We start from the raw sequence: 26882 nt of genomic DNA on the forward strand, positions 1-26882 counted from the left end.
TTAGGTATAAGTATGTCCAGCATGTTATATTTGAACTTAGGTGTGCATAGAATAAAGTATTTTGATTTAAATTATGGTATCTCTTAAAAACAACAATGTTTTCATAGTCAACAAATGAAGAAAGCAGCATGGATATGTTGATTCTTTTACCACAACTCGCTATCTTCCCCACCTAAATCAAAGTCAAGCTGTAGATACAACAAAATGAATACAATGGACAGCATTTTCATCTGAAATTCAACCAAGTCATCATTTACTTTGAGAAGCCAAATACTACAATTTAAATACTACAATTTGAAAACTAAACATGTTAACATTATCATCGTTGTTATTAAGTGCATTAATGTTCTCCTAACTTAATGGGGAAGGGGTGGAACAGAAAAAAAAAGAGGAAAACCAGAGCAGCAGCACAGACTAGGGACTGACCTGAGGTCCCACCCCTGCTGGAGGATGTTGAGCAGGTTGACTCTGCGCCCTGCATTATGTGTGGCTGCCTCTGACTTGGACAGAGCTTCATCATGGCAGCGTTCAGGAGGTATAGTCACTTGTTTTCTTAGCTCTGCTATCAAAGCCCTGTGTGAGACTGGCTCGAGAAGTTGCTTCACCTCCTCTTCCTGAACACACTCCTCTCCTTCCTGAGCGCTGCTCGTCGTCAGGGAGGTCTTGGATTCCTTCCCTGAGGTATGCGGCATTGCGAGGACAGATAAATGTCAGTTGCATCACTGGCATTTTGGTTGGAATACACACAGTCACACTAAAAATAGGTTTTACTAACTTCATTGCTGCAACAATTAGGCTAGGTTATTTACAATGATGTTAGACCAACCTCACCGTGACACAAGGGAGTTATCTTTTGAAAACAATGGTGCATTAGTGCACAAAGTTGGACTGTTTTTACATTTAAAAAGCAAGCAATTTTCAAGAGGAAAATTAAGTTAAAACATCAGGCCTACCCGACTTTTTTTTCCCTGCAGCAACACGATGAGTCAGGTGGCGCTGTCTCCTCTTACGAGCCTCCAGAGAAGGCAGTTTCCTCTCATACTGGCCAACGTGACAGCCATGGACAGCATCCACCTGCAGCTGCACATTCTCATTCACATTCCTGAGAGACAGAACAAGACGTCAACCCTATCATCATAACAACATCTATAATAATTTATATATGTACCATCAACCATTACAAAGCAGGGCAACAGTTATAAATTTCAATGTTAACTGAAGCCAGTTCTAAGAAAGATTAGTGTGGTTGAGTTGATTGTCCAAATGTTGATCTAAGTGCCAGTGATGGCCCAAAGGAGAGAGGATGATGGCAAATAATAACAGCAACTGAGCTCTTGCATACTTAATGAATATGGAAAAAATCATAAGTGAGCTTAGTTGGGAGGCAAATAACCAGGCAATACATTGCCTTAGTCAAAGCTGTGGTTTAATCTTGAAAAATCATTCTCAATCAAATAACATAATAACATGTTGTATCAAAAGTAAAAAAAAAACCCATCTCTGTAAAGAAGCATAGTTTATCAACTATCACCCCCCCCACACACACACACACACACACACCCAAAACATGTTCCACAATGCCACATATTGATTAACATTGGCTGGAAAATTTGACTGTGCAACATCCTTTGAGCTGTCCCCCTCACCTATACGACTGAAAGACCAAAGAAACGTCACATTAGAATCCAACTATTTCCACAAAGTGATGGAGAGATTTATTCCCCGATCCCAACCACAATGGAAATGCTTACCTTCCATGGAAAAGTCTGTTTGCCAACATGTAGTTCATTGATGTCTTGGACTCCAGATATCCACTGAGAGAAGAGGATAATAAGCAAATTACAATAATCATAAAGGGAGGAGACCCAATGAACCTCAACCTGATTATTTGCGGTGAAAGTGATAAAATGAGGTTTCTATGATATAGTCACTCTGGAAACAGACAGTATAGAATGCACCAATCTTTTTCCAGACTGCACAATAACATGTTTTCAAAAGTGCACCAAAATCCCAGTAATGAAGACAGGGATGGATCTAATTAAGCAACAAATCTCCATATAGAATTGTGAACCGTAAATACAAATAGAAATTATCTCTCAAGTGATTCTTCAATGCCATTTCGATATAATATCACTATGGGATAAACTTTAGGACCTTCTTTCAACACATCAAATAGCTGCACCTTACTCTGGTGGTTCAATTAGTGACATTCAAGAGGGTTTGGTGAGAGGTTTCACAAGAGCATGGTCTAGTTTCAGCCACTGGGTGACCTTCATTTGGCCCAAAAGACACATTTGATTAATTAACATTACAGAATAACACCCCTTGGAGACTACAAATGTCCTGTCTATTCCTTTTTGGCTCAGCTTACCTGTAGAGGTCCCAGGTTTCTGCTGTGGGGAAGATTCTAACGAAGCCTCCTCGTCTCTCATTCTCCTCCTTTATCCTTCTCAACACTTTGATCTGTGTCGACGACGAAAAGAAAATGTTATTTTCTGAAAGGATCCACACAGTTTCAAATTCCCATAATGTCTAAACTGCCAACATCACACATGTCACTTCACATGCTACCATTGTTCAGGCCTTACCTCCTCAGCTGTCAAAGTTAGAGTGTTGTCTCCTTGTTGGCCTTGTTTGTGTCTAAGCTTTTCTTTGGACTCGTTTCTTTCCGGATTACTGGCTGATGCTGGTCTCTGCCGCTAAAGGGGAGAAAAGCGGAGACAGTAGGAAACCAAAATTAATACCAAACATGTAGTTTCATTCCTCATTTGCAAATGTTAATAATAACATAATTATGCAATTGTTGTAGGAATAATTTTAATTCTCAATTTTTTGTTTCAGTGAGTTATCTGACAGACGATCCACAGATCGGAAACATAGTTTTGTATATAAGTGGAACATGTGCATACTGCACCTTGTGTAACAAAATATTCCCTCTCCTTTTCCTCCCTGTCACAAAAATAGAGTGTTTTTTTTATGAATTGGCATTCCTGGCAGCCTCCCTGCTGCATACACTGCCAGGCTGTGATTGACAACTTTGGCATACAGGTTGGAACTTGGGCCAGACAGCGAGACACAACCCCACAGGATCACATGCAGAATTTGTCATCTAAATAGCGGGGGGATTACATTTAATTTGTCCGACATGGCTGGGGGGTTAGAAAGGCAGCCAAAACGTGACAAGACCTAATCCTTCTGAAAAAGGCTCAACTGTGGCCCCTAATCAGAGCAAATTGAGAGGACGCTTTCTCTGAAGGCCCCCAAAGTAATTCAGGGGCCTTTGCGACAAGCCTGGTTCAGTGTCGGTCTGGGAGACGAAGAAAGTTACAGGGTTTCGGATCAAGTGGTGCATTGCATGTAAATCACTTGCTTGCTGAGGCCAGTTTGCTAATGTAATGGGAATTCTATGAGATGTGACTTTAGAAATCAATACGACCAATTCGAACGTCGCAGTGAAGAATAGCAAAGTCACCTAATCAAATAAGTAAAAAGCAACGAGCAATTTCTTACCGGTAATGGAATGGGCATTGGAGAATTGCAAAACAGAGATGAGGAAAAAGAAGATTAATATGTCTGAGTCTGAGTGGAGTCACTCCTCTACTGTGAGCAGAGGCTTTCAGGGCAGAAAGAGGTTTCTAAGAAACGGCGGGTGAGGAAAGTGAGCCGTGGGTGAGCGTCAGCATTACTGCATCGAGACAGAAAGCATGCTACAACAACATGCAACAATGAAACATTGTTACTCTGTTTCTAAACAGATCCTTTACACAATGTGAGGTGGAGCAGAAATCTGTCGAATTTTACTAATCTCCTTCCAGCAGGTCTTGCACCAACTTTGGGTGCAGAAGCCGTGTGGATGGAGCCAAGAGCAATCATTAGCTGTTGTGGCATCATTAGGCAACAAGCCCGATAGAGAGCATTTGCCCTTTGATTTGAAATGATAAAAACAATACGCTGCACAGCGTAGCACTCAAACTGATGTCACTCAAACTTGGTGATTACGTTAGCAGTTGTTTTGCATTACAGTGGATTTTCCATGAGGGTAAGAGAAAAGCTCAACGGCCGTGGCAGGAACACACACTTTGTGTGTGTGTGCGTGCGTGCGTGTGTGTACTGTACCAGTACAATACCTGTATTCTATGGGCTGCTGGGTTCTTGAGACTGAGATCCAGGGTGACCCGGTCAGAGCGTGGATGTCTTGATATTGGGTCTTGACACACAAAGCCTGTGGGGACACGCAAAAGAGCATTTGAGAGGCGACATCGGGTCTGGAGTTCCTAATTCTCATGATTGTATCAGATCATTCATGGACCAACAACTTGAAAAATCAAAGAGGATTTCATTGGAGTCAGAAATTGTTGGTCAGAGAAAGATAACACAGTTTGACATGTAGGCTTTTCAACACATTTAAAAACTAGATGAAACATATTACTTAACTTCATATTAATGTTTTGGACAAATCTGTTGGCCTGTTCTGCTTGTTTTCAATCTGAAACTAAGGTGGCCTTAGCTCAGCTAACTGACTGTAGCTTCCTATATTTCAGAGTGAGATAAGAATGGCATCTAACTCCCCACCAGAAAGCAAATATACATATTTCTGAAAAAGTTTAACTGTTCCTTTAACATTTTAGTCTGAGGATGACAGTAGGTATATTTTCTCTTTATACAGCTTCAAATGTGTAGATTTTAGTGAATCTTGACAAGGGCAGTGAAACATTTTCCACTACGGTGTTCTCACTCAAACAATAACATTTAAATCTATCATCTGTTTATCAAACTCCCACACTCCCTTGAAGATAACTTGTGGTAAAAGTGAAATGTCACAGAAGTGTGTTTGCGCTGTATTCTGCGGTTTTGCTTGAGTTGAATACATCATACTGACATCTGAGTGCTGGAGGCTGTATTATGTCAGTGAAGCCGTCAGGTAAGAGCCACGACCGTACCTAAATGCAGCAATTATTACAAACATGGAGTTGTGAGCTACACATAGGCGGGAAGTGAATGCTAATGGAATGCTGTCATTATTTACAGCTCTGGGATAAAGCCAAAGTGCTGTCAGCCAACGGCGACTTTGTTTGGTACATAATAGATGTGCAATGTGCTATGTTTTACATGCCACTGCTCATTTTCCTCAGATCTGCAGTAACGTCTCAGTCCAAAGATAACTTACAATTTATGACTCCACTCTTTCATTTAATGTGCCAGAGGGGAGGGTTTCAAGCCACAGCGTGGCCTAGGCTGAGACGCTCACTGAGACACACACACACACACACACACACACACACACACACACACACACACATACACACACACACACACACAGCCATTCCTTTGATATCATTTTAATATCATTAGGCTGTGAGACTGATGGACCCCCACTAATCAGCTGTTTGTGTGTCCTGTAAATATTAATACTGTAAATCAGAGTTTCAATAATCAAGACTTTAACATTTTGTCATATACAAAATGTAATATACGGTAAATCTTGGATATCACAAATTTATTCCAAAGGACAACTCAGTAATTAAGAAACGTAACAAGAGAAATATCTCATTCCCTGCTACACAAACTGTGTTTGTCTTTCCCCGGGCAACACATTTTTTTATGTCTCAATTCTAAAGATTGATTTTGACATATCAAATCCAGTATCAAGAATGTTTATTGATTGCAAAACAAATAGACTAGCCTTTGTTTTTGTCTGTAAGTCATTTACTGTTAATTAATAGAGGCTGTGGTGTATACTGTTAACCCATCCTGAAGCCATACAGCTATTTTCTTCATTGCGGAGTGGAATGTAGAAACATATGTGTTAAAAAAATGATGACTGTCTTCACCTGCTTGAAACCAAAGGGAACATGTGAAATGGCATGAAGGTGTTTTAAGTAAGACTAGTGAAGAAAATGAAGGGGGGAAAAAAGCATGATTAATTTCCCCATGGTTCATGTCTTTTCACTTAAAGCGTCTCGTCTTCAGCAACTTTTCCACCATATGGGTCACAGGTTAGAGAACCCAGAGAGAAAGAGAACCCACACAGACACAGGGAAAACATGTAATAGAGAATTCTTTAATTATGCAAATTTGAAGTCATGATACTATTTTATGACTTTAAATGTTCTGCATTAGTTAACGTAATACTTTCTCTTTTTGTAATGTATGACCAAATACAGAGGATTAAACATGTCTTTTTTGTTGTGTTAGTTTGTAAGCATATAATTTACAACAGCATTGACTATAAACCTCTTGTAGTAAGTAGTAAAGCTATATAAAGCGAGTACATATTTATGAAGAACATTTATAGTGGAATCAGGAGCAAATTGCATTTAGTCACCATTGCAGCATAAACTTACCCACAAGCGAAAACATGTCTGCAATCATGCTCGCCTTTATCTTCAGATCCAAGGGTGCGTCGCTGTAAATAAGTTAATTATAAAAACAAAAAAGGAAAAGATAAACACATATGAACATAAAGGGAAGACTGAGATTAGACTGAGATTAGTCACAAAAAATATGCAGATTTGTCATTGAAACTTTTGGCGAAAAACAAATTATGTACTTCTTCTCAAATCAAGCCAAGGCACAGACAGCGTCACTCACCAGGCAAGAGAAGGAGACAGGTTCACCTCCAACAACCAGGGTTTGAGGTTGGCATCAATGAGCACATCAAAACCATACAGCTCTGTGGATGGATACACAGAATTAATGAAAAGGTTTTCACCTCCGATTGAGAAGTCCACACAGAGAATCGGATATATAATGAGAACGTCTTTCTGGAAAAACAAAAAACAACAACAAAAAACAAAAACAAAAAAACGGGATGAAGCTTTTCAAGATTTATCGTTATATGGACTTTGGCAACATGGCCGTTCTGCTACTGATTACATGCATGTTATATATCCAATCACCAAAGTCTGCTACTGAGGGACTGGCACTGTTACATTAACTAAGTGCATACACATTTCATCTGTCATGAAGTTGGTTACCGAACAGGGCTGATCAAAAACACACTGTTGCTGTGAATATTTTTCATACATGCAGGGAATAATTTTGTCATGACAGGGAAAGTTAAGCAGTCAACATATTGTCACTACATATTAACAAGAGGAATTGTAATGGGTACCAGAAAAAGCTTCATCATGTTAGCATCTTGTCCAGCTAAGGCAATAAAAAATCAGTGCCACAGGTGGAAATCTGGATGTATGACAGTTGCGTCCCGAGCGGCAGACACCTGTGGAATTCGAAAGCCTTGAGCTACAGATAGGACATATTTCACTATGGTAAGGCTTAGTACTGAGTGACACAATAAAAGTCCTATACAAAGAGGTCAGGAGGTTCCCTGTGTAACATCTCATCCAATCTATGACAATTTTCGCTCGCGTTTTACTGACTGATATGTGGCTCGCTGTGACAGATTTGGCCTACGTGCCCTGTGAAAGCCCCCGCGCTGCTCTGGGGAGTGTCACCCTATAAGCCAACAGCCCCAGCAGCAGCACGCAGGGAAACCACAGCATTTTACAGGGATGGGGCAAAGCTCAGCCAGAGGGAAAAAATCCTTCTAATGGCACTTCAAAAGAAAAGACTGTGTTGAGAATAGGCCAGGGGGGGTTGGGGGTTTGAAAGCTACCATAACCAGCACTGTTTGTTCAGGCATCTCAGGTCAGTGCCAATGTTAAGTATACAAAAGTCAGCATGACAGCCAGCAACGGCTTGACACACAACTAGTTTAACAAGATGAATTTTAATTCATTTGCCTGCACATATTGCAGGTAAATTAAAAATGCACCACATTCTGACAAAGATATCTGCTATATCCTTGCTCTGAGAACATTCAGGTATTAGAAGCTAGTAGTTTAAAGTGTGGGGGTGTTTTCTTGTAAAATGATACAAAATGTAATCCACAACCGGGTGCAAACCGAATTGTCAGTGTGCATACATTTGTTTTTCCAAAGGAGCAACAGTTTCACACAAGACAAGGAAAACTGCTCAGTTTTATAAAAGGTAAACTGATGATTTCATCTACGTTATTTCAGCTTGGATTTGTAGACTACACGCATACGTAACAGACGGTCTGTGTTATAGAATGGAGGCATGGAGTTTGAAAAACATGGGACTTCACCAGACAGCATGACTCTAAGGAAAGGTACTATCAAATTGCATTAAAGGAAATGTAGGATCCGGGGTTTTTCCAGACTGCTTCAGTTTTGACTGTTCTTTGTAATTCGTCCCCCAACTCAGCTTAAATGTAATATTAAATCACAGGAGAACCTCTAAGTTTGAAACATTTCCTGAAAACATAAAGTTGTATGTTTTTAATGTTTTAATGATCTGCAATAAACGAAAAAAAAAAAAAAAAACTTGCTTTGCTTCCTTCACTATATTACATGGGTCAGGAGCTGAAATATTCGAGCATCATGAGGTCTAAACTGGTGTAACTGCACACTGCTTTCATGATGGAGCTGAACAAAGTCAGCCATACATCCCCGAGCCAAGACCTGCAACTGAAGCTGCCACTGCCATATTTAACTTCTTTAACTTCTGAAGACGGACTGGACCCCCACTGCTAAACAGCGCTCGCTTAAGCAGAGCGCTAGGATTTTATTTTCCACTTGCAGGCTTATCCAATTCTACCCACTTCTCTAAAAAAACACACACATACAGCTCAAGACTGAAAGGGAGATGGAGAGACTGTGTGTGTCATAAAATTTCAGCATTAGTCTTGGGGTACAGAGTGCTAGAATAAATGGGTTTGAGCGTGCAGTTGCTTAACCATCGGCACCACAACAACAGAGGAAAATGGTGAAGTGTTAAACCACCTCACCAGCAGCCGACAAGCAGACTCCATATGCCGTTACTTTTCCCCCAATTACGAGCAGACGCCGCTCCTGCCCCACGAGACTGCAGAGACATTCACAGCTAGACATGTTTGTTCTATGGCTCAGCAGCCACTGGGGAAAGTCGTTAAATGTGCCCACAGAGCGCCCACAACAAGCATCGCAGACAAGGTGTGGAGAGGCGACGAACATCCACATTAAAGTGGGAGGGACAGAAAAAAAAAAGTGACATGTGAAAAGGTGGTGAATGTTTTTTTTTAATTGTTGGATTGTGGAAACTTCACCACAGAAGACAAATACCCAAAAACAATGTGGTACCCACACGGGCCGGACACACTGCTTTCACATAACAGCAGCAGGATGAAGTATTTGCTTGAAAGTGTGTTTTCTCTGTAGGCAAGGACAATGGAATTACACATGCATCTCTGAGATTAATTGTTTTTGCTGAGCTGTTGTTCCAGGGAGCACAGCCTGGAGCCACAACCATTAAAACACTACAGACAACAAATTATAGTAACAGTTAACACTCTATCGCTTTATGATGATAGCCAGGCCCAGTACGTTAATTGTTCTTTATAGGTGTCCCAAAACTGTGCCACACTAAATTGTGGGAGTATCTAACAAATGTAAAACATAGAGTGGTTCAGACGGGGGATCCGACCACAGTCGGCACTTAATGAGGGACGCTCAGTGGAACGCAGTACCAGTAAGTGGAATGTTTTGTGTGTAATAAAATAGGCCTTTGGCTTGGCTAATCAGATTTTAGTCAAAACATATCGTAATCAGCATCCCTAAGCAAAAGAAAGCCTGTCCATTAATCACAAAGCAGCAGCAAGGAACCACATGGGTGGCATTTTCTCTTCACAGACACATGCACATTCACAAACACACTCACAGGAGACAGGGAGGAGAGATTTACAAAGACTCGGGATTATCTACTCAAAATTTGATGTGTTTATGTTCGTGCATCTGTGTATTTTTGGACAACTCAGTCATATGAATGCATAGGGTTGCACCTGCGTGCACATCTGTGTCCATGTCCACATGGTTGGGTAGGCCATTAGCAATCTGCTTAATAGTGGATTGGTGAGGGGTAAAGGGAAATTAAGTGGACGGCAGAGTTATTTTATTTTTAACCTGACCTGAACTATAAGGAGATAAACAATGGCAATATAATTAAAACCACTACTGCACCTTAAATGATTCCATACAATTATGAATGAAGACCTTGATGCACAAAGCAGTAGGCTATTGTGTACTTTCACACATGTACACACACATGTGAACTAAAGTTGTGCAGTTAAGCTGCAGTAATCACACACAGATGCATGTGCATACACACGCATATAATCACAATCAAATCACAAATGTAAAAATGTGTTGTTTTTATCCCTTCCTACTTGAGACGTTACGGACCAGTAAAACAAGTTTGTTGCTCTACAGCCATTTAGACACGGATGTGTATTTTGAACAAAGGAAATAAATCCTGTTCAAAAACAATGAACACTGAATTGAAGCCATTAATAGACATTAAAATGGCAGGAAGCAATTTGCAGTCAGTAAATATTCTAATGTGTTTTATGATCTTGCATGGCTCCCTTCCAGAGAAGTAAAAAAAAACAACACACTAAACAATGGCCGCTTTTATTGGGACATTTGCCGGTCTAACTTGCACATATTCATGTTTACTATTACAGCTGCTGAGGCCAAGGATGACTACCGATTGTGTTGTTAGGTTCCAGGAGGAGTGGGAGAGTAGTGATGACGTGTGCAAGAAAACGGGTGTTGAAACCAAAAAACATTACCTGGACATGAGTTGCAGCTGGTTTGAGTGAACCTTAGTTACACAACAAGCAAAAGGTTATAAGACAAGAATCCTAAACGTGAGAAAGATCTGGATGTTTTTACAAAAACGCAGTTTTTGAGACACATCAACAGAAAGAAGATGAAGGTGGTCCTGTGGAGCCATCACCGTCTGTCTCCGGGAACTTGATCCTGTACAAAACCCCTCTGTAATGAAGTTGCTTGGGGCAATCTGAAGGCAACATTATTATACTAAATTCAATAGTAAACCGATGCGACTGAAGAGGATTAATGGCCACATTCATAGCAGACCACAATGTATAATGTATCATTGTTGAGCGTGTAAAATCTAATTGTAGTATCTATATCTATACATGACTCTACAGGCCAATGTATACGATTTCAGCATTGTTCAAAAGATACGGATGTAAACGCCCATGCAGCTATAAAGCTATTATGATCATAGTTCACTGAGTTCATTGTTTCCTTTTCAATTCCTGTGTGGTCTGATTCAAAGTAAGTTCACTTTGACCCCCACAGTTATAAATTAATGTTTTTTATTTAATTTTCTATAAGAAAGAAAGGTTAGTTTCAGTGGAAGCAGTTATCTTAAATCCTCAGGAATGCTTTATGAAACTTTCAGTGAACATAAATGGTACCAAAAAGTATCCCATAAAATATTTTCATGACTGCGATAAGGGTGTGTACTATATAATACAGTACACATGTCAGGCTTACCTGAATGAGTAAGAGTGAATGTGCTTTTGAAGTCCTGACTTTCATTCTCACACCAAACATATAGATCCATCTGTTCTTCATTCATTTTCCACCAAGTGTGTGGAAGCTTGGTGAGCTACATTTCCTTTTTAACACCCGCATGGTCACCATTTACACTCTGGGCAAAAATTGTTTCTCAACACGGTAGATGTGCTCAGGGTGGAGATAGCATCTTCATGCAGGTGACTGTCTGATGGTGTGAATTCAGCCCAAACATCCACCAATCGGAGGGGGCTATTATGTCTACAGAAGCCTGTCACAACTGCAAAAAGCCTTTTATTTTTCTAACATCTGAGGGGTGAAAGAGAGTTTGAGTAGAAGAGGGAGAATTATAAACAAACAGAAACACTGAGACAAAAGGAAAAAGAGTGAAAAAGAGACAGCAGTGCTGAGGGAGGCTTGGCCGATGTGCTCGCTTTCAAACCCCAAATCTCATAGAGACTGCCAGACACAGAGAGAGAGCACAGACAATTAGTGCCAACACTAACATGGGTAATGGCTCCAAAATGGAGTTCACACGAGCCTGCTGCTAGACATGAGCAGCCAAGAAAATAGTCAGCCTAAATCAAGCAGACCTGAATGGCAACAGGGAGGAGGAAGCGAATTCTAGCTTCAGTCAATCAGCCGTCGTCAACCGGGCAGCCGGTCAGAGGGCAGCAACAGTCAGGAAGGCTCCACACCGAGGAATGACTGTCTACAACCTCAACTGGGCTCAGAGGAGAAATGTTGTAGAGGAACTACTGGACAATGAATACGAAACTGAAAGGAAATGTGAGGGGTGTGGTGTGGTGGCAAGTGTGGCTGAATTTCCGTCAGTGTATCTATGAGTGAAAAATGGCTCATCGGACATTTCTTTAACTTTATTTTGTTACCCTGCGCCTTCACTCCAACCACCTCATTAGATTAGTGGAGATGTAAACGTGATAAACCTCAGTGAACTATATAATAGTTTAATGCATGGCCAAAAACAATTCGAGCACAAGATGAAATAATTACCAAAGCAGTTTGTTTTGTGGGGAACAAACATCTTGCAGGCAGCAGAGATCTGGAGTTCAGCACTCAGGAGAGCTTTAATGATGAGGTCCTCCACTTGTTTCATCAGCACTGGAATAGACACAATTAAGAGAGGAGTACTACTTGGATATATTTTGATAGGAGGGAAAAATTGAGCAGAACTACCACTGAAAACTGGAGCAGTTTTACATTTCATTATCTTTGTATGCACACTAGAAAAAAAGAAAGGATACAGGATGAGAAAGAGAGGAAAATTAGAGTTTCACTCACATGTGGTGTCCTTCCCCTCCTGCTTCAAATACCTCAACACTGCACTCATACTCCACTTGTTCCCATAATCCTCAACTTCAGGGTCATCGCAGCTGAAAAAAGAAGAAATGCACTTCAAAAGCCCAACTTATTATAACTGGATGAGTCATTCCAGCTTCCCATAATAGCTCTGTGTTCATTGCATGTTCAATGCCGGTGAAAGTTACCTGACATAATCGCTGCTTTTTTTGTTCAGGCTGTAGTTAGTGAGATGCATGAACGTGTTCTTAATGTTCTTTGAAGTTCGGTCATACTTCACTGTGGCAAATCTGGAGAGAGATGTGTATTATTTGTACAAGAAAAAGACATTTTAACTCGTCATCCAACAGCTCCATTACATAACTATCAGCCATAAAGTCCACACTCATGCAGCTGTCACTTTACTGAATAATAAGGGCACTTGGGAGGGATATTAGTTTTGGCAGGACATAAGAGGAGCGGATGCCACATGTGCAATAATGAGAATTCCTTGGCATGCACTGTGTACCTGAATACCAACACAACTTGAAGGAATGTCAAGAGATAAAAGTGGAATTGAGAATGTGGCCTTGATTTATTGCTCCCAGTTGATAATCAGGCCAGAAAACAAGGAGGCAGTGGCACTCTGCTTCTGGCACATACCTCTATCAGACGGAATCACAGAGTCATCCAGCTTCCATAAATCAGCCACCATCTCTTGACCTAATTGTGACTCAGATCAGCCTCTTCTTGTATCAATAAATTATTCTTGGCTTAAATACTGTCACCCAATAAAGATAATATAATTCCACTGGGATGCAATCAGCAGCATTTGATGAGCACATCCTTCAGTTGGAACAATAGGCCTCTTTGTCTCAAAGCCACCACTGCACATCAATGGGTCTGACAAGATAAGGCTGCCCTCTTCTGGGCACTGAGAGAGCACCAGTGGTTGTGTAAACTGCTCCAGGCTGCCTAAAAGGTGCAATTCACTAAAACAAATAAATAAAAAAAAATTCTGTTTGTAGTACTATTTCTTCTTCTTCTTCTTTTCCTTTCGGCTTTTCCCTTCAGGGGTCGCCACAGCTAATCAGTTGCCTCCATCTAACCCTGTCTTCTGCATCCTCTTCTCTCACCCCAAATACCTTCATGTCCTCTTTCACTATATCCATAAACTTCCTCTTTGGTCTTCCTCTAGGTCTCTTGCCTGGCAATTTAAAACTCAGAATCCTTCTACCAATATATTCACTATCTCTCCTCTGAACATGTCCAAACCATCTCATTCTGGCCTCTCTGACTTTATCTCCCAAACCTCTAACATGTGCTGTCCCTCTGATGTACTCATTCCTGATCCTATCCATCCTGGTCACTCCCAAAGAGAACCTCAGCATCTTCATCTCTGCTACCTCCAGCTCTGTCTCCTGTCTTTTCCTCAGTGACACTGTCTCTAGACCAAACAACATTGCTGGTCTCACCACAGTTTTGTACACCGTTCCTTTCATTTTAGCTGAAACTCTTCTATCACACATCACACCTGACACTTTTTGCCATCCATACCATCCTGCCTGTACACGCTTCTTCACCTCTAAGTACCCTAAGTACTTAAAATCCTCCACCTTCTTGATCTCTTCTCCATGTAACCTCACTTTTCCACTTGGGTCCCTCTCATTCACACACATGTACTCTGTCTTACTGCGGCTAACCTTCATTCCTCTCCTTTCCAGAACAAACCTCCACCTCTCTAGCTTCTCCTCCACCTGTTCCCTGCTCTCACTACAGATCACAATGTCATCTGCAAACATCATAGTCCATGGAGATTCCTGTCTAACCTCGTCTGTCAGCCTGTCCATCACCATAGCGAACAAGAAGGGGCTCAGAGCTGATCCCTGATGCAGTCCCACCTCCACCTTGAACTCCTCTGTCACACCTACAGCACACCTCACCACTGTCTTACAGTCCTCATACATGTCCTGCACCACTCTAACAAACTTCCCTGCCACTCCAGATTTCTTCATACAATTCCACAGTTCCTCTCTGGACACCCTGTCATAAGCTTTCTCCAGCTCTACAAAAACACAATGCAGCTCCCTCTGGCCTTCTCTCTACTTCTCTATCAACATCCCCAAAGTAAATACTGCATCTGTAGTACTCTTTTTTGGCATGAAACCATACTGCTCCTCATAAATGCTCACGTCTGCTCTTAGTCTAGCTTCAATAGTATACAAGTCATTATAACCTCCTTGTTTGGCCTTTGCTACCTCTACCTTCACCTTACGCTGCATCTCCCTGTACTCCTGTCAACTCTCCTCAGTCCTCTCAGTGTCCCACACTTCTTAGCTAACCTCTTTCTCTGTATACACTCCTGTACCTCCTCATTCCACCACAAAGTCTCCTTATCTACTTTCCTTCCAGATGACACACCAAGTACTCTCCTACCTGTCTCCCTGATCACATTGGCTGTAGTTGTCCAGTCATCTGGAAGCACCTCTCTACCACCCAGAACCTGTTTTAAATCCTTCCTAAAACTCATGCAACACTCTTCCTTTTTTAGCTGCCACCATTTCATCCTCTGCTCCGTCTTTGCCCTCTTCATCTTCCTCCATACCAGAGTCATCCTACACGCCACCATCCTATGCTGTTTGGCTACACTCTCGCCTACTACTACTTTGCAGTCACTGACCTCCTTCAGATTACACCGTCTACACAAGATGTGGTCTACCTGCATGCTCCTACCTCCGTCCTATGTTCCTGCCTCTTCTGGAAGAAAGTATTCACTATAGCCATTTCCATACTTTTTGCAAAGTCAACCACCGTCTGTCCTTCTGCGTTCCTCTCCTGGATACCAAACCTGCCCATCACCTCCTCATTACCTTTGTTTCCTGCACCAAAATGTCATTTGAAGTCTGCACCAATGACAACTCTCTCACTTCTAGGCATGCTCTGCATCACAAGTCTAACCAGAAATTCTCCTTCTCCTCCAGCTCACATCCTATCTGTGGAGCATATCCACTAACAACGTTGAACATCACACCTTCGATATCTAGCTTCAGACTCATCACTCTATCTGACACTCTTTTTACCTCCAGGACATTCCTAACAAACTCCTCCTTCAAGATAACTCCTACACCATTTCTCTTCCCATCTACACCATGATAGAACAACTTGAACCCTGCTTCTAAACTTCCAGCCTTGCCTGATCTCTTGGACACACAGTATGTCTACCTTCCCCTTCTGCATCATGTCAACCAACTCTCTACCTTTTCCTGTCATGGTTCCAACATTCAATGTCCCTAATCTCAGTCCTATACTCCTGGCGTTCCTCTTCTCTCTCTTCCTACGAATACACGTTCCTCCTCTCCTTCGACTAACGGTAGTCCGATTTCCACCGGCACCCTGTAGGTCAACAGCAACGATGGCGGTCGTTGTTAACCCGGGCCTCGACCGATCCAGTTTTGAAGTCATAGGTTTGTTTCGCATGTTTGATTTGGCAAAAGTTTTACGCCGGATGCTCTTCCTGATGCAACGCTCTGTATTTATCCAGGCTTGGGACTGGCACAATAAGATACTGGCTTGTGTCCTCTTGCGGCTACAATTTGTAGTACTATTTCTCCATCGATATTGTCCTGAAGTGGGTTGCAGATTTCTCTGAGCCTTAGCTGCAAAGATGTCCAAATTCTCCCATTAATAACACAACTAGATGGCACCCTGGTCAAGGTGCTCAGAGCTCCATAAAACACGTGTGAAAACCTCAATAACACTGCCATTTTGCAGTAGCCATGATCCCATTACTCAGAATAATCCATAACATTCATTTGCAGACTCGCATCAAAAAAATCTAAAAACAGCACCACAGGTAAGAGGTCGAATGTTCTGTTCATATTCTGTCTCCCTTTAGGTGCGGACAGCTAAATTATCACAAATAATGGGGGCTCTTAAACGTCAACTGTGCTGCAAAATTTGTTTTTAGTCTTGACATTTGGTGATTTACGGAATGTTAGCTAATCATGATCCAAGTAATGTCATAAACAGTCCAAAGTCTCACCTCGCCAGCCCCTCCTCATACACATAGATGAGCAGCGGATCGTATGAAGTCACCAGAACATAAAGGCGCATGTCAAACTTGAATTCTGGAGATAAATGCATAAATATTAGTCACAATATGTCTGTGTAGATTCTCAGTTATCCAGGTCATGGTTGTCCAAAGCTGTTTAAATCAATCCAGTTTCTTGAAAATGTGGGATGGCCACACCCAACAGGGTTAATAAGCTGGGACAACACCAGCCACATCAGAACTGAAGAAGCCTTTTGGATGGGAGGCGAAATGTTTTCAAGAAACTTTCTTTAAGTCCAGTGGATTCATTTAACGGCTTTGGATTAGTCACAATAGCAAAACAATTTGTGACAATTCAGTGTTAAGAGGAACTCACCGTCTATCAACATTGGGTTATTTATATAACGAGACACCAAGATGTTCTCATCCATTGAAATCTGACTTGGCTGCAAACAAAAACAAACTTGATCAGAATCTTCAAGCATAAATGAAAGAGTATGAACGTATGTCTTGTGTTTCCCAGCAATGCATGTATTAATTTACACACAACAGAACCTTTTCAGATAGATGCAGAGAAAATAAAGTCAAAATCGGAGAATCATATGATCAGGAAAGAGTCTGCAATGACACCGACCATAGTAGGTCAACGTTAACAGGCAGTAAAAACTCAATGTAGCGGTGGGAGATGGGTCATTTATTAGGTTGAAATGTGCTGCAGGTGGAGAAGCTGGGAAGAGATGGGATACGGGGGAGGGGGAGGTGTAACCTCAGTGCTGGCTACAGTTCAGAGGAAACCAAAAAGAGAACCAAAAAAAAAGTAATGTATTCCTTTCTTCTCTCCAAATATCACTGACATTCTTTCCACTGTTTCATAAAAATGCCTGAGAAGAAGAATTGTGCACATGTTTTCCAATAGTGAGAAACTTGTTGAGCTCCTCCGAAAGCCAGGGCCTTGGAAGATTGTTATTTACCCTGAAAAACTGCCTGATAGTTATTTCAGACAGCTGCATCTGTACAACTCTCTCTCTCTCTCACACACACACACACACACACACACACACACACACACACACACACACACACACACACACATACATACATACACACACACACACACACACACACACACACACGGCACACATAAATCTGGCCTACTGACTGTTTCAGTTCACACAGTAAATATGGTCGTGGTTAACTCCCATCAGGTTTGAAGTTAACGTGAATTTGTGTTAAGGAATGAATCTGAGGGAACTTTTCACACACAAACAAAAAAAAAGCTTATAAGCTGTTTCCCCCTGTTTCCAGGCTGTGCGAACCATATGCTGGCACTAGCTTCAAAGTTATTCTAATGACATGTGAGAGTTCTCAATCTTCTCACATCACTGTCAGCAAAAAAAACAACAACTATGTTTTTTTCCAATATTTCTCCACCACACTGCATTGCTCACGCATATCTCACATGCAATACAGACTAGAGTGGTGTTTGTTGCCTGTAAACACAGTTACAATCCAAACGAGCATGAAAAATATGATTTTTAATAAAACAAGCTATAAAAAACATCTACGCAAATACATGTTGGTTCAGTGCATACAACCTCCAACAGTCGTGATTTGGGGTCACTGCATCCATCTAAATATGACATTAGAGCAGTGGATCCTGAATGGAGTCCCAGACTGAGAGAAGAACCAAAATGTACTCACATCTAGGACATTCTACAGTCTATCTTTCAAAAAAATCTCACAAATCCATAATACTGCTGACAAGAAGACAACAAAAATCAAAATCACTCACACTGCTGACCAAGTAGATGCCACGCCCTCTTGATGAGGCGACAGGTTTAATAATCCACGGGCCCTTGTCCTTGGCAAAAGAATCTGAAATTTAGCGAGGTAAAAATAAAAAATAAAACAGGAAGTAAAATATAAAGTGTTCCCAATTATTGCAAATATATTATTTCCTTTGTGATATATAAAGATTCTATCTCTGTCTGTCTTCCTGCCTGCCTGTCTATCTGTCCGTCCATTTATCCATCCATCCAGCTATTTATCCATCTATCAGTCTGTACGTCAGGTGTCTTACTGCAGAATTCCTGGTATTCAGAGGGGAGCATAAAAGTCTGTGGAACAATGTGGAAGTTCTTGAAGCCGTGAGTCTGCTGCATTCGCTGGATGTTTTTGTACAGGCGATCTTTTCGCGTCAATTCATACGACCTGAAAACGAACATAGTTTCTGATTTTTAAATGTTTCAGCACTCCACTGTAGAGCTTAAGCACTGACTGCATCCACAACAGCAACATTTTGCCTTCTACCTGACGGTATGATTCATTTCATGTTTCAAACAACACCCAAATGAAATGCTTTGCAGTGGGAGCCAACAAATGCATTTCCAGGACTAGAGAGCTCACAATGACTCAACAGTGATATTTATTTCATACATTTGAACACTTCATTGTACCTGGGAAAGTGGTTAACCTTCTGGAAGTCTTGAAGAGTGCGTAGTATATAAGGCTTCAGGTGAGATCCTGTCCACATGAGGTTAAAGTCAGTACTATTTGGGTGAACCTGTAACACAGATGGAATGATTGACTTCAGCTGACAGGTGGAATCTAATTGTAGAGATTCAGTCCACAAAGAGCATCTTTGCAAAGAAAGGGCAAAATGTACAGCCATTGCTCTTAATATTGAAAAACTATGTGTTTCCAATCACCAGCAGCAGTATTTTATTCTGATGTCCACACATGAATGAAATCTATGAGCAGATCGGACTGGTTCCCACTAACTCAGAGATAAACAGGCTGCTCTTCAGAAATTATCTCAAAAGGAAGGTCAACTCAGATTTTCATCACCCTCGCATTACTTTTTCTGATTTGTTGTTTCTTTTTATTCCAGCGATTCTTTAAGAGGCAGAGTTCACATGGTTGCTTAGTATCTATGGGAGAGCCAGATGTTTGTAATAAAGGCTTATTAACATTTGGCTCAGCCACAGCTCGAGTACACACTCATCTGCCTTTGATGATGAGTTTGTGGGAGTCAAGAAGCATTGAAATGAAATAAAAGGGAATTAATTGTAACTGCTTGGAAAGAACAATAATGGGAATTGTGTGCCCTCATGAAACTGGATTAATGCTCTCTTGAGGTCATTAATTTCTTCATGGGTGCATTCCGGGGCTTTGACATCGTCATTATCAGTCAAAAGGAGATAAAAACAGCCCAAGTATCTCTTATTTTACACATCATAGAGGTACATAATTAGCTTGTGCAGCTATAAAAACAATGTATTTTTACAAGATTTAGGATAATCTTTTAAAACTGCACAATTGATCAAAGAACACTACCTCATGGAACCCATGATTGGTGAGTATTCCTCGTACCAGGCGACTCTCTGTGCGCACAATCTTGAAGGCCATATGATATCGCTCTGAGCAAATGAAAAACATCAGACAACAAATTATTCTTTGTGTCCAACCTTTTTGAAGGCAGTAAATATCAATCCCATTGCCAATACTTTTCTCTGTCAATTTTAGCTACAGTAACTTGCAGTGTACCTCCAATGGAGCAGATGTTGCCATCTTTTGAAACTGCAGCCTCAGGAAAAAACAGGAAAACTGGGATGGTCTTACTCAGGCCGCTCCAAGCGATGCAGGGATGATCTCTAGTGGACAGTCAGATGAAACTTGTTTTGGGGTGGAATTTTAAAAGACCTCAAAGTTCTTGTCCAACGGACCAGTCAAAAATCATGCAGTCTGCAGAGCTAAAGACTTAACATAGGGAAAATTTCCATGTAGCAACGTGATAAAGAAACACTCTGAGGTGAAATCTCCAGGATGATGTGATGTAACTGCAGGATGGACTGCATCCTAACATGTTTGCTTCAGTCAGACAGAACCAAACACGGGACGTGATAGAGAATAACAAAGCCATGTACTGATAGTACCAGACACAGCCGGCCTATCGGGGCAAAAAGTGAGATAAGGTAGAAGAAAGATGGACAAGAACTCAATCAGGCATGGAGAGACTTGATAAGAAGGACAGGCATGTAAACAATTGCTGGTGATAAGTTAAGTATCCAGGTCTGTTGGACAATATGGCACAGATCTTTTCTATTCCCGTGGCGTTGTTGCAAGGTATTTTGCTGATATTTATCCGTCGTATATTTTGAATATAAACCGTCCTCCAAAATATGAGATGCTACACAGAAGAAGTGAAGGATCCTGGATAAAAGGCCTTATTGAGGTCCTCACAGCGATAACTTTCAGCAAAGTGTTGACATTTAATTTGGAAATATTTAGTCAGGTATGAAGATTAATTATTAGCTTCTAAAATACCGGTACTTTAAGGAATCTCTTGTCTCATACTAACCAAACTGAAAAAACCCACAACCATGATCAGCATGAGCATCACTGGACTACAAAAGACCTCTGACTGATGCATAACAACATATGGTACATTTGCGAGAAATTTTAAAATCTGTTTACTGAACTGTGCCAAAACCCTGAGATCATGACTGTCTGGGAAGCCTAAGTAGAATCTGCATGCTATTAAGCGATTGGCAATAAAAATATCATCAAACATCTGTTCTTATGCTCGTGTTCCTTTTTTACTCATCAAATGCAATAAAAAACTGAGTACCATGAAGTACTATTGAGGATATTTTGAGCCTTTTGAAGGTAATTAATGTTGCGTCTTTAATACTGTATTTCCTTAGTTTCAGTAAATCCTTCATAAGTGTTCATCATGTGCCTGTAAAGCTATATGCTCATTATCCTTTGCATTGTCAGAGATTATGGCTATCATATACTTTCAATGTCAACATGTATTAACTGCCCCTGACTAATTGTGATAAACAAATGGAGGTTACAGTCTGATACTAACCAGTCTAAACATATTACTTACAAATTGGGTTAAAAGCTGTGGCACGGTGAATCTCAGGGAGGTGCAACTATGCTTCAGAGGGAATTACAAAACCCAACTGCTGAAGCTATTATCTGTACCTACATGCCCTACACTCTTATTTAAGTGAGGCTTTCATCAATTATGCAAAATGAAAGCCAGCTGAAGGTTTCCTTTTGTCCAGAAGTTTGTCATAAATTACACCGCCCCGCCAAAAAATTGGGTTTCAATAAGCAAATTGCAGTGTTATGATCAGGGGTTGCTTCGGTTGGTCAAGCCTAGATTCAGCAATATTATTCAGCAAAAAAATTAAGTCAGCTGAGTATCTGAATGTACTGAATGACCAGGCTATCCCATAAATTGATTTTTTTCTCCCGGATGACACAATCATATTCCAGGACAACAATGCCAAAATTTATCGGACTCTAATTGTGAAAGAGCGGTCCAGGGAGCGTGAGGAATCATTTTGACACATCAATTGGCCCCCACAGTCCTGAGCTTAACCCCATTCAAGTATATGGGATGTGCTGGAGAAGACCTTGCAGAGTGGTTTGACTCCTATCGTCAATAAAAGAACTCGGCCAAAAATTCATGCAATTCTGGACAGAAATAAATGCTGTGACGTTGTACGAGGTTGTTGAAACAATGCGGCGGCAAATGTGCACCGCAATCAAAGCTACAGGCAGTCCCATGAAATATTAGAGTGTGTGACTTTTTTTTTTGGCCGAGCAGTGTATTAAACTCATTGAAGACACACTCTGCAAACCTGCATATATTATGTTATGTACTAGATACAAGACAACATACTACAACCGAGGAAAATAACATTGCATTTGCTTAGATCACTGTGTATTTAAGGTAATATTGTATTTAAAGAAACATCTCTAACAGTATCAGTTGTGTTCAGAACTTAGATGATGCCAAAGGAGACGTGTGTAAAACCAAATCCATAGGCAGAAGCGGGCAAGGCATGTCATCCTCATCTCTGTACTTTATACATCTTGAACAGGTAGTAAATGTAGTTTTGGGCTGAATTTATAAAGTTGATTTGACCACAGGCAATATAAACATTACAACAGCCATTTAAAGTTTCATTCAATGAGTGAATTTCAAGATTAGGAAAAAAGTAATTTCCCTACAGAGATTATTAAAGGATTATTAATTAATTACATATATTTTTATTCAATCTGAGATGGTGGAGAGTAGTACATAAGCACCACAGGGTTTTATTCTATCTTCTTTCCTCTTTGCCTTGTTCACCTCAGACTTCCAGTGTCTTTGCTTTATTACTCTGACCACTCAATGCACTTCAAAAACCAAGGGGGTATTCACTCATTCACACACACCTCATCAGGAGAAAATCATTTACAATACTGCTCACATATCTGTGAAGACGTTGTTGGGAATAGTCAATGTTCAGAATATTTCTATCAATCCTTCTATTTCTCACAGATGGTTTTATACATAGATATTAATGCAACACAATTCTGTGAATTCTGCACTAGAAATTTATACCCATGTTTTGCAGTTTATTTAAGTGTTGACGTATCTTTTCTGTTCCTGGTTGTAGTTAACCACGGTTTGTAATTCTGTTTTAGATTTATATTTTTAGTTACAGGAGACTCATAATAAGGGTCATAACACTCACTCTTGGTGGTCTTCTGATGAGGATTCAGAGTCCTCTTTGCCCCTGATCACTGCCGGCATCTTCACCATAAAAGAGGATCCACTGTCCGGTGAAACCCTCCTGGGGGGTAAATGTCTGGGAATAAGCATGGCACTCCAACTACAAGAACATTTCTTTAATTAATTTAATAATAATCAGCATTGTTGCTATTAAAGATAGCGAACAGAACATGTTAAGAAGGTGGTTGAGCCCAGACTGACAGACGAGCATGGGTTAGCTCAGTAAGACTCAGGTTATGACAGGTTACTAAAGAAATGGTAAGCTAACCATGTAAACACTGGGCTTCAGACTGCTCAACTACACATTTCTATCACAGCATACAAATACATAACAACGTCGACTTGCCTTAATGCATGATCATTTGCTCGCTGCTTGTTAGCTATTGCCACCAGGGTCATTTGATCACCGCGGTTAATCTTCCTGGTAACTATAACAACTGAGCAGCCACAGAGCAGGAGTTTGCGCACTACCGTCTATGAGGGTAAATTTTGTCGTTTCATCCAGTGGTTAATTAAATGCTGCAAAAGTCTTGATTTTTTTAAATTTTAATGTAAAAAACTAAGAACTCATTGTACTAATAAAATGTCATATGCTGATCAAAAAATGCAGTTCGATCGTTTCACCAGAGACTTCAACGGAGACACCGCTCACAACGGGGCACTATCTTGTACCCACATACACTCTTTGGTTAAACGTACAGCAGCGTAAGAACCACAGGTGACCAAATATCTTGATGTTGATTGGTTCTTAGAGAAAATGGGCGGAACGTAAAGGACGTTTTGGCGAACCGCGGAGGTGGTATGATTGGATGGAGCCATATCCAGAGCTCTGTTATTGGTCAAGCCCGCAAGCCAAAGGTTGACTGAGTTACCATTGTGAATGCTATACAACACTATTATCAGTTTGAGCGTCCTCGTACTGAGTCAACCCTATCGTTTTGTTTGAGAGACAAGGTAAATGTCCAGAAATAATTTCATGAATATTTTGTTATAATCGCCTCAGCGATTGTGTTAATCATTGCATCCTATAACCATTGACTAGCTAATAAACAGTCTCAACGTGATGTGTTAGTCATGCAACATGCAGCAGACGAATTGTTCCCTCTGTAACATTATCTGCCTGTGACACTTGTCTTGTTCTCCGGTTAGAACTTGCGGATCTTGCGCTGAACAGACTGGCCTGTCCTTTCGACAGGTGCATCTCGCAGACTGAAAATGAGTCGCTTTCTGAACGTCCTGCGGAGCTGGTTGGTGATGGTGTCCGTCATCGCGATTGGAAACACAGTGCAGAGTTTCAGAGATCACAGCTTTCTGTCAGAAAAGCTCTACACGGGAACACCAGAGTTTGGTGAGCCAAAGAAATCTTACAGCAACCCACATGGAACATCATGATGTTGGTGATGTTTGGGAGCAGGTGATAGGAGTCATCAAACATAGACAAGATTATGATTACACAATATTTTAATACATATTATATATATATATATATATATATATATATATATATATATAGATATAGATATAGATATAGATATAGATATAGATATGTGCTGTCAGGCGATTAAGTCTAATTTATTACAGAATTTGTAATTGATCTAAATAATCGCATTTTAATCTAATACCTGCTAAAGGCCTCCAAATAAAGAATTTGAATTCTAGGACATTACAAAATTGTAGTGCATGACTAATCAATAGAATGCACCAAGAAGAGAAGATTTGAAATCCACATTTTTATTGGTTAAGTGTGCTTTGTAAATGAAATTCAAAAGAAAAAAGGCCAAGCACATCAGCAAACCAATTAGGCCAGGTGCATTTCTCAAAAAATGCAATACAAATACAGTTAAATAAAATGAATAAAATTCAGAAATAAAATAAGGCTGAGTCTCAAATAGGCACATAAGCAGACTCTCAATCAAAATGAATACTAAAGCTGACTCAATACATCAATTTAAAATGAATAGTATAACATGCCTCTAAATAAGGCAGCATCAATAGCAAGATGCCAACAGGGCAGGCATTTCCTTTAAAAGGGTAAGCTAACGTTTAACTCTGTGTCCTTGACATGTTTTGCATTTAAATGATACGTTAGGCTGGAGCTGCTTCGGTGATATGAAAATCTCTTTTACAAAAGGTACAAATAACAATCTTCTTCCTTTCCTTTGGGCTTTTCCCTTCGGGGGTCACCACAGCGAATCAGTCACCTCCATCTAACCCTGTCTTCTGCATCCTCTTCTCTCACACCAACTACCTTCATGTCCTCTTTCACTACATCCATAAACCTCCTCTTTGGTCTTCCTCTAGGCCTCCTGCCAGGCAGTTCAAAACTCAGGTACAAACAAAAAAAGGTACAAATAATAATAATAATAATGGGTATTCGATTTATATAGCGCTTTTCTGGTCCCTCAAAGACGCTTCACATCGGATCCATTATTCATTCACTCCTCATTGATACTTGGTGATGGTAAGCTACGTGTGTAGCCACAGCTGCTGGGGCAGACTGACGGAGGCGTCTACAGCGCAGAATCACTTTGTTTTTGTTGATAGTCCCGTCTTTGTTCTTTTTATAAATAAACTTTCCGCCCAAAGGTCCGAGTGGGCTTGCCTCTCTCTCCTGTGCCGTGTCCATCTCTGTTGTCAGTCACTCTGCTTGTGACTAGTGGCGCAGGTACAAAGTGACGTCACTGCAGCCTACAGGTCCTTCAATGGGCCAAACTTAAAATGCTTGCGCATTGATTTGCCACTTACGATTAATTGGGTTAATTTTTATAGCGCGTTAATTAATGCGTTAAAGTGACAGCCCTAATATATACATACATATGACATTTCTTCATATAACCTGACATACACATATATACTGATAATAAAATAATGTGTTTTACATTTAAGTCCATCTTTGATATTTAACCATCTCATTTAAGGACCAGGCTCTTATTTTACATACAGGAAGTACAGGTGATTATTTCATGATCCATTTTTTTCTTCTTTTATCCTCAGTAAATGGTCTCCAAGCTCGAACATTTGGGATCTGGACGCTGTTGTCATCAATCATTCGCTGCACGTGTGCCATAGACATCCAGAATAGAACGTAAGATTCCTTCTCACTTCCTGCTCGTTGTTTCTTTATGCATTCCTCATATTCATACAGTGTCCCACACTGGCGCCTGCAGGCTTTATCACATCACCTTATGGACATTTGTGTTGGCATTGGGCCACTTTTTGTCTGAAGCTTTCATCTACAAAACCGCACCTCTCACCATCGGGGTCATGGCACCACTAATTGTAGCAAGTAAGTGTGGACTACACAGAGGAGTCATAAAGTCTACTGTAATTATATTTTCAGGGTAGGTTTTTATGGGCATTAAAACACCGCTTTAAATGATAATATTTGTAACTTCATGTGTTTTTCTAGGTTTCTCTATCATTGGAATGCTGATTGGATTCCAGTGTTTTCCAGAGTCACGAGAGGATGTTGGTGCTCGACAGAAGAAGCGCAACTGAATCCATGCAGTTTCAGTTTATCTCCAGTCCATTGAACCTGTCTCCAGAGTGACCACCAGAAACTAGCAGA

At 40.6% G+C, this 26882-nt stretch overlaps 2 protein-coding genes across 4 annotated transcripts in view; one reads left to right on the top strand and one right to left on the bottom strand.

Annotated features, from left to right (window-relative positions):
- The window catches only part of ttll5 (tubulin tyrosine ligase-like family, member 5), a 44884-nt gene extending 21502 nt beyond the window's left edge, over positions 1-23382 (bottom strand). The window contains exons 1-19 of the mRNA XM_068338017.1: positions 23277-23382; positions 20284-20390; positions 20074-20156; positions 19194-19300; positions 18818-18948; positions 18530-18612; positions 17114-17183; positions 16729-16813; positions 12896-12997; positions 12690-12781; positions 12402-12509; positions 6592-6673; positions 6345-6406; positions 4128-4222; positions 2589-2699; positions 2372-2463; positions 1752-1814; positions 954-1102; positions 427-676 (exon numbers count right to left, since the gene is read on the bottom strand). Coding sequence (XP_068194118.1) covers positions 427-676; positions 954-1102; positions 1752-1814; positions 2372-2463; positions 2589-2699; positions 4128-4222; positions 6345-6406; positions 6592-6673; positions 12402-12509; positions 12690-12781; positions 12896-12997; positions 16729-16813; positions 17114-17183; positions 18530-18612; positions 18818-18948; positions 19194-19300; positions 20074-20156; positions 20284-20390; positions 23277-23344 — 1940 coding nt within the window. The 5' untranslated portion in view covers positions 23345-23382. The remainder of the gene's footprint in view (positions 1-426; positions 677-953; positions 1103-1751; positions 1815-2371; positions 2464-2588; positions 2700-4127; positions 4223-6344; positions 6407-6591; positions 6674-12401; positions 12510-12689; positions 12782-12895; positions 12998-16728; positions 16814-17113; positions 17184-18529; positions 18613-18817; positions 18949-19193; positions 19301-20073; positions 20157-20283; positions 20391-23276) is intronic.
- The window catches only part of erg28 (ergosterol biosynthesis 28 homolog), a 29778-nt gene extending 2911 nt beyond the window's left edge, over positions 1-26867 (top strand). The window contains exons 1-5 of one of the 3 annotated variants that reach the window (XM_068338024.1): positions 24151-24268; positions 24464-24662; positions 26309-26399; positions 26482-26600; positions 26724-26867. In XM_068338024.1, the coding sequence (XP_068194125.1) occupies positions 24530-24662; positions 26309-26399; positions 26482-26600; positions 26724-26812 (432 nt within the window). In that variant the 5' untranslated portion in view covers positions 24151-24268; positions 24464-24529 and the 3' untranslated portion in view covers positions 26813-26867. Of the gene's footprint in view, positions 1-24150; positions 24269-24463; positions 24663-26308; positions 26400-26481; positions 26601-26723 lie in introns of those variants that run through there. The other 2 variants (XM_068338025.1, XM_068338023.1) reach the window with 2 other exon arrangements.
- The last annotated feature ends 15 nt before the right edge of the window (positions 26868-26882 follow it).

The sequence above is a fragment of the Antennarius striatus genome, chromosome 17, assembly GCF_040054535.1.
Source record: "Antennarius striatus isolate MH-2024 chromosome 17, ASM4005453v1, whole genome shotgun sequence".
Lineage (NCBI taxonomy): Eukaryota > Metazoa > Chordata > Actinopteri > Lophiiformes > Antennariidae > Antennarius > Antennarius striatus.